We start from the raw sequence: 8,450 nt of genomic DNA, 5'->3' as shown, positions 1-8,450 counted from the left end.
TAGGGAACCTGCTTTGGCAGGGGGGTTGGACTAGATGACCTCCTGAGGTCCCTTCCAACCCCACCATTCTGTGATTCTGCGATCAACTAGAGAAACTAGAAAATTTGCAGAAATATAAGGATAACAAAGTCTTGTCTGCTACTTGGCAGTGAGAAGTCATCCAGGTGACACAGAGACAGATGGGTGCCCTGAGGAGCTGGCACTGCCTGTCACACTGAACCAAACCCACAGCCAGCTCAGCAGCCCTGTGCAGTACCACAGATCTAGAACAACTCAGCCTCACAGATCAGCACTAAATCCTCCTCCTGCAGCAGCCAAACCATGTTCCTGGTGGGGCCTGGGAGAGAAGGGCATGAGAGAGGTGCCGAGACTGCACGTCCACAGCTCTGAGCAGGTTTTGCTCACAGGCCTCGAGACCACCATGGGGAGGTTTGCTATTCCAGGCCCTGCATTCTGGCTGTACCAGCAGAGCCTGCTTAGGGCAGGCATAGCTTTTGGACAAAGGTTCACCAGCTTCACTGGTGCTGCACAGGCAACATTGGCAAGAAGCAAGCTTTGAGGAGTTGTGTCTGCACTGTGTTCTGCCAGCCTGCAGTAGGCCAAGATCTGCCTTTTGGTGCCTGTGGATTCAGAGGAGCCTTGCCTTTGAAAGCCAGACACAAGCCAGCAAATGCATTTCCTCAGCAGCCTTCACTCAGGAAGAGCAGTGCAATCAGCACGAGGCATGGCTTTGAAGTCAGATCAACACCTCTGCATCTCAAGAAAACAAAAGCCTCTCCTCACTTCAAGAGCAGGGCTGGCGTCTTCTGTTTGACCAGCATCTCTTCCCTGGGGATTTCTCAGAATTGCTAAATTGCCTGTGAGAGCTGCAGGCAGCTCCTGCATAGATGAGAGTCACTGCTGGATCAGAAATAGCAGCAAACACTCTCCCCTAGCCCATAATAAACAAGTTTGGTCTGTCAGCAGCCAAACCCATCTGCCTGCCCTTTACCTCGGCTCGGATCTGGCGCATGGAGTCGCGGTCTCTCAGGGTGGCGGTGTGAGGCGTCCGGTTAACGGTGTCAAAGTCGATGGTGATCCCAAAAGCCACGCCAATCTCATCAGTCCTGGCATAGCGCCGGCCGATGGAGCCAGAGGAATCATCCACCTTGTGAGAGATGCCGTTCCTGGTGAGTGCTTCAGCTGCAAGAAACAGAGAAGAGGGGATCACCAGGTCTCACTGCACACTCAGCAGGCAACATGATCCTAGCAGAGGCCTCCCGCATCCTCATGGCACTACCTGACGTGAGGAACCACATGGTTCAAACAGCATCACAGACTCTCATTTTTATTTTAACAGAAGATCCAAGGTTCCAGTCCCTGCCAAGACTACAAGCTCAAACCTACCCCAAAGGTACACCACTACTCTCGCAGCTCTCCACATTGCATCACTCAACCATCACCCAAAAAGCAAAGTCCCCAACTTCTTCAACCTGTCATTACAGTCCCACAACTCTGCTTTAACTCAAAACCACAAAACACAACAGCTTTACATGTGTGCAGGGGCAGGTCCAGCACGGGGAGGCGAGGTCCTGAGCAGAACTGATGCCAACAGCAAAAGAAACTGCCTGACACGCAGCCTGTATCCCTACCCTTTAAGTATTCACTTGCATATGGTACCAGAGGGCATTCTGACAGAATGCTTGGAGGCTCAGCAGCTCTGGGACTGATTCATAGAATCATAGATTTAATAAATTATCTGGCCAACAAGAGTCAAGAAAAAAAACTTAATTTAAAAAAAACACTAAATGAAACACTGCTTTTGACAGCTTCTTCCCAGCAGGGGGAAAGAATTCTTTTTGACACAACGTAAAAACAAAGATCTTTTACACTGCAAGCCCACACAGGGAAGGAAAGGGCAGGGAGTTGGGTTGTTTGAGGCTATCTTGGAGTTTGAAAGACACCCAAAGCTGAATGATACCAACCAACTCAGCTATTTTAGTTTGATGGCTTTGCACACAAGAGCCACATGATCCCAATGCTATTTTCTCCCTACAGCAATGAGGAAGAAAAATCTCTTCCCAGTGCACATCCCCATTGGACCCAGAGTGCTTAATACACTTACATAATTCCTTGACAAAAGGCATGAATTCCTGATTCTGGCTCAGAGGAAGAACAGAGCACTTGAACGGTGCTACCACAGCTGGGAAGCTGAAGAACTGAGGAAAAAAAGAAAGAGCGCAAATAAATACAAGTTTAATGGTTAGGCCAGATTCCTCAGAGGTGAGACTAAGTTCTGACTGAGGCTGGAGGAAGGGTGACTGTTCCAGGGGAGGAGCTGGCCTTCTGTAAGACATGAGCATTCAACGTTCTATCAGTAACACCTCACACCACTGAAGCAAGACTGATTTTCTCCAGCAGTCCTCCACTCCCCCTTCACTCCTGACAATCAAAACCTCCCACCAAAAGAAATCTACCAGAGTCCTCCGTGAAGAAAGTAAACTTCATCTGAATTACTGAAAAATTAAGGGTAGGGGAGTCCTTCCAGAAGGTTTAGTGTTCTGCACAGTCTAAAGGGAAGAGTTCTCACAACCATCTCGCCTCACTCACTGTTTGATTCCCACAGACTCCATACACACATGGAGTACATGCAGCTCAAAGGTTTTCAGAACCCTCTACAGACACCTTCAGAAAAAAAAAAAAATATATGCCAAAAAGGGAGAAAATAAGTAAATAAATAAATCTTTCCTGGCAATGAGCAAGGCCTGTAAAGGCACAGAAGAAATGCAATTGAGATGTACCACAATACAGAGCAGCTCAGGCTACATAGAAAGTAAATGGGTACTAGAAGGAAGGTAAGTCCAATATTTTAGAATTCATAAGCAGTTCATGATTGAAAGTCAACTGTGTCCTAACTCTGGGCTCCTGAATGCTGTTCCCCACACTCAGAACTGTATGACATGCCGTGGCAAACAGAGACACTAAGGAGTGCTGTTATTTTTCTTTTCTATGAACACAGTCCAGCAGCCAGAAACAACAAACAGGAACCAACATCAAATTCACAGCCAGCTTCTTGTGGGCCACCAGCAATGGTGCAAAGCATCACAGTTTGGGCACTGGCTGGAACAGGCTCGTGCTCTGTACGTAACACACACTTCCCTCTGGCCCTTGCTACAGCAAAGTTTCCATGGGAATTTCAGGGATACCCAGAATCAGAAAAGGTTTAATTTCATGGGGGACTGAGGAAACAGTTCGTCTATTGTTCATCTTGCTGCACAGAACTACGATTCCAGGAAAAGCAGCAAAGAGAGAGGAAATCAAACACTGAAGAGGTGCCTTTCTCTGAGCGATGGGACACTGCCAAGTGTGAATCCAGAAGGAGGAATTTCTCACCCTCTTGCCAGTAATACAGCGAGAGCCTCGTGCACAGGCAGCCCCAGAATGTTCTCAGTGCACATGTATAAATGACACGTACGCTGGCAAAACCAGCGACTCAACAGCCCACCTGGGTTTTCCCATCTCTACTGTGTATTGTGCAGTCTTATTTTAGTCCTTCCCCTGGATGTTAGGGAAAGGCAAATGCTTGCAGCTGGTTTTAAGCTGAGGCCCAGTCACAGGAAAGCTCACCGTTCTCTGCTCGTCTCCTTCCCGGATGTGGAACGTGTGTTCAAACACTGTGTACATGATCCTCCCAATACCAAATGAGGGTTCAATTACATTTGGGATGATTTCTTCCACTGGAATACAAAAAAACCCACATCATCATTAAAGAAGAATTTATACACAACAAAAACATGTGTTTACTGAAACTGCCTTTCTACTCAGAAGTTCTGATTGCATGTAGCTGAGCATGTGGAAATAAAAGGTTAAACATTTCTGCTCTAAATACAAATACCTGAAGCAGAGATTTGGACTTAGTCCACATACAGAATGTATTTAGGCTGTAAATAACAAGTCAGGGCCCCTTCTCTGGCCCTGAGAGCAAACAGCACAGCACAACTTGCAGCCACACAGATAAACCCTCTTCCACTTCACAACAGCAAAGCTGCATCCAAACTGTTCACTGGGAACAGTTGCTGCTCCACACCAAGCCACAAACTATGTCCAGGCATTGTCTGGGAGAGTGTTACTTGGCACAGACCAAAAACTGTGCCAGGGAATATGCTAATAATCAAACAGCCTGGATAATGGCAGGGTAATGCTCAATCCCTGGCCCGCTCTGGTTTTATGTACAGACACAGCCTCGGTATCCAGCAGTCTGAGCAGAGAAACATGGAGCTTCAGATCCAACTTTGCCAGCAAAGACTCCCTCCATATCCTTGAGCCATTCAGCTGCTTGCTTCAGTGCTGCCACCCTCCCTATTCTACACTCCCTGCAACATATCACAAAAATAGGAAGAAGAAAGATCAACAAGTCAGTGTTTGCAAAAATTCTCAGAAGATGCCATGTGCTACGCTATTATACACCCGTCATTCTCTCCAACCCTTGGCACATGTCTGTCAAAGAGGCTTTTTCCTCCTTCTCCCCTCTGTGTATGAAAGGAGCTCAGTGGACAGCTGTCCTGCTCAGACAGTGCAGCTTTTTAGAAACAGCTCAGAGAGTAACTGGAGAAGAAACAACAACTACAGGCATCAGCCGCTTTTGAAAATCAAGAGTACAACTGAGCCCTCCAGCACTGCACTTGGACTTGCCTCCCACTCTGTGTGCCTACAGAGCCAGTCCTCCTCAATCAAGCACCTAACCCAGAGTAGGACTTCACCTTCCAAAAGGATAGTCTTGTTTTAATTATACATTGACCAAACAGTTTCCAAGACAAGAGAGAGAGAACCCATAAAGTTTTGCCTCCTGCTTGCAGACAGCAGTCAAATGTACAAATTTAAAGGAAAACCAGCAACTGGGGTTCTACTTGCTGGCTCCCAGTAACACTACAATCACTAACAGTTGCAACTCTGATTCCTTCTTTGAAGTTCATAGAATCATAGAATGGTTTGGGTTGGAAAGGACCTTAAAGATCATCCAGTTCCAACAACCAAAGCATGACACAGCAGCAGCATGTGCTGAGTGAGAGACAGACACATGGACAGCTCAAAGGCTCAGCAGTTGCAAGAACAAACACATTCTGCACATGCTACAAGTGGCTCTGCTCCTTCCCAGGAGCATTTATCATGTTCCCAAGCTAGAGCAGGATGATCCACTGCAGTAAAAACTGGGGAAAAATCTACCTCAGTCTCCAGCTGTGTCAAAGATGACCCTGGGTAAGGTGTTTACAGAGCTGGCTGGAAAGATAAGACTTCTTTGAGGAACTAAATCCATGTGTTTTGGAAAGTTACCTTCTACCCCCATTTCCCACATCAGGATGAAAGCCCTGTGGAGATGCAGTTACTGACCAAAGCTGATGTGATTATCAACAACCAGAGGAACTGACTTCTGATCTTAAAGAGCCTGGTCAGCATGGCAGCCTGGTGAGCTAGCAGATGTCAGAAGACCTGACTCTAGGCCGAGTGACAACAGGAGCTCTGAGCACGGAGATCTGCCCACAGCCCTACCAACAAAATGCTACAACCCATCTGCTGCACTGCAATGGACTTGAAGACGAGAAAGCTCCCAAAGCTGGTGCACCTTCCCTAGCTCCTCCAACAGGACAGCAGTCAGTTCTTAGCACCACGTGGAACCTTAGAAACCCCAGAATATGCAACTGAAGCAGTGAACATAACACACTGCCCAAAGTCTACTGAGTGGGTTACTGAACAGACTAAGAGAGAAGCAGACAGACAGGCCCAAATCAACGGTCACGGAAATCCCAGTGCTGTGTGAAAGCTTTCAAACTCTCTTAAACTGTTGAATTTCAAGGAAATCACATTCAGCATTTTTCCTGTACCATGGTACATTATTAACAGGACAATGAAAATGATAAAGTTCACATCTAAAGTGTTTCCTGATCTGCATCTTACTTTTGATGACCAAACAACAAAGATATAAATTTACCATGTAACGTTTTCTGAAATCTCTTCACAGTAACCATGTCTTTTGTTAATTTAAAAGTTTTCCCTTCAGTTTCAACAATGAATTCCCTGCAAAGGAAAAAGAAGTCACTTAAAAACTACAGCAATAAACAAACAAGTTATATTTCATTAATTGTGTTGCTTGGTTTTAAGAGTGGGATGATAAAAGCTAGGGCAAAACCCAGAGATCAAAGAAACATGTGGCATACTCATTAAAACAAATTTAGGCTAATAATAAAATTACTACTTGTACATTAAAAGCAACCATTTTGATGATCACAGTGAACTTCGTTGTGGTTAACAGCCTGAAGCAAACTTAATTAGGAAATGGAGGAATCTCAGAATGAAGCATATACACTGAAAGAAAAAAAAACAAAAAAGGAGGCACACAAAATAGGCCCTTGCTGCAGACTGCACACCTTGCAGAGTGCACGGACTTCTCATGAAAACCGAGTTGTGTCAAAAGGTACTCGCATTTTCACAGATACCAAACAAAGGGGAAGATACAGCACAGTTATTTTATTGCCCATATCTAAAGCTTTAGATATTATATAAATATTGAGCCGGCAACGTGTGCTCACAGCCCAGAGGCCAATAACCATGTCCTGGGCTGCACCCAGAGCAGCGTGGGCAGCAGGTGGAGGGAGGGGATACTGCCCCTCTGCTCCGCTCTCCTCAGACCCCACCTGCAGTGCTGCCTCCAGTTCTGAGGCCACCAACAGCAGAAGGACATGAAGCTACTGGAGTGAGTCCAGAGGAGGTCATGAGGATGATGTGAGGGCTGGAGCAGCTCTGCTGTGAGGACAGGCTGAGAGAGTTGGGACTGTTCAGCCTGGAGAAGAGAAGGCTCCGAGGAGACCTAGCAGCCTTCCAGTACCTGAAGGGGCTCCAGGAAGGCTGGGGAGGGACTTTGGACAAGGGCAGGGAGTGACAGAACAAGGGGTGATGTCTTTAAACTGGAAGAGGGGAGATTGAGATTAGATATTAGGAAGAAATTCTTTCCTGTGAGGGTGGTCAGACACTGGTCCAGGTTGCCCAGAGAAGCTGTGGCTGTTCCTCTCTGGAAGTGTTCAGGGTCAGGTTGGATGAGGCTTTGAGCAACCTGGTCTAGTGGAAGGTGTCCCTGCTGATGGCAGGGGGGTTGGAACTGGATGAGTTTTAAGGTCCCTTCCAACCCAAACCATTCTATGATTCTATGGTCTTCTAACTCCTTTCTTTTGCTCCTTGCTAACTTACAACTAGCACGCCCTCCTCGCAGAGCAGAATTTAGGCTGTACTGACCTATCCCACTTACAGGAAGCAAATGTCTTTATTATTATGTGTGCTAACAGAAAATTGCTGCTGTAAACCTGAGGGCTTCACATCATGGATTTATACAGATATGGTCACATGAAAGGCAGGTCTAACACACTGCCACTGTCAAGGTGTGCTCAGCAATGTACCCTCCCTGCTGAAGCATTCAGATTGGCAGAATACAAAAATATGTTTGAGCAAAGCATGTGCCAATCACCTGCATTTGGACCTGATACCAAATGGGCTGCAGTTTATAAAGGGTTTACTCTGAATACAACTACAGCTGGATGCTGAGCTTAAGCACAATCATGACTTGCAGTCCACTACCAATTCAAACCCAGGGTACCAATTAAAATTCATTGATTGAATAATTTCAGTGGGATTCTGGATGAACTAAGTTCACTTTCTTCTGTTTTTGATGTGTGTACACATCACCATATCTGCAATAGTATCTCTCCCCATTTTGAGTGCTACTTTTTTTCCCCCCACACTTTCATATACATGGAAATGTAAAAGAAATAATCTTAACTCAGGGAAAAAAATAAAAATAGAAAAAAAAAAAAAGAAGAAATATGTAAATGTCACCATTCTAGAACATATTCATCGATCCTACACCTTGTACCATTTCAATCAGGAAATAAAAGTTTATTTTTTCATTATTGCACCATTAGCCTTCTCATAACACACAGAGCTGTTGGCCTGCTTCAGCCAAATTTGACAACTGTAGAGATCTCTTAAATTTTCAGTTCCTGCATGTGTTAGAAATAGGGGCAGACAGGTTGAGGGAAATCATACAAGCTGCTGCCCCGACACGTCAAAGGCTGTAACAAGTCCTAAAGGATATCAATAAACATTGGAGGATACTCACATTAAGTTTTGGTTCTCATTTAATGATTTTGTTCCATCACTCACAGAATTATTTGATTAATTTAAAAATGAAGTTCAAAACTATCTGCCAGCCTTGGTCAACTCTCAAAGCAGAGTAGGGAAGTGGGTAAACACTCCCCATTTCACTGAAGTGTCTCACTTTTATGGGATGATCCTGCTAAAGCCAGAAGCTCATTCCCAAGCAAATGAACAAATATTTGAATACCATGGTTACACATTTATGTGCATATATCAAGAGATATGTTGCTGGATGACCAGCAATGACTTGGCAGAAGGGACAGCATTAA

The 8,450-nt window shown here is 45.4% G+C and overlaps 1 protein-coding gene across 1 annotated transcript in view; it reads right to left on the bottom strand.

Annotated features, from left to right (window-relative positions):
- GARS1 (glycyl-tRNA synthetase 1) overlaps positions 1-8,450 on the bottom strand; it is a 27,347-nt gene that overhangs the window by 1,350 nt on the left and 17,547 nt on the right. The window contains exons 12-15 of the mRNA XM_010165068.2: positions 5,966-6,051; positions 3,607-3,716; positions 2,105-2,198; positions 992-1,182 (exon numbers count right to left, since the gene is read on the bottom strand). Coding sequence (XP_010163370.2) covers positions 992-1,182; positions 2,105-2,198; positions 3,607-3,716; positions 5,966-6,051 — 481 coding nt within the window. The remainder of the gene's footprint in view (positions 1-991; positions 1,183-2,104; positions 2,199-3,606; positions 3,717-5,965; positions 6,052-8,450) is intronic.

Source organism: Antrostomus carolinensis, unplaced genomic scaffold (genome assembly GCF_000700745.2).
Source record: "Antrostomus carolinensis isolate BGI_N321 unplaced genomic scaffold, ASM70074v2 scaffold22983, whole genome shotgun sequence".
NCBI lineage: Eukaryota > Metazoa > Chordata > Aves > Caprimulgiformes > Caprimulgidae > Antrostomus > Antrostomus carolinensis.
Note: the sequence above shows the minus strand (reverse complement) of the source record. Positions and strands in the feature narration are given on the sequence as shown.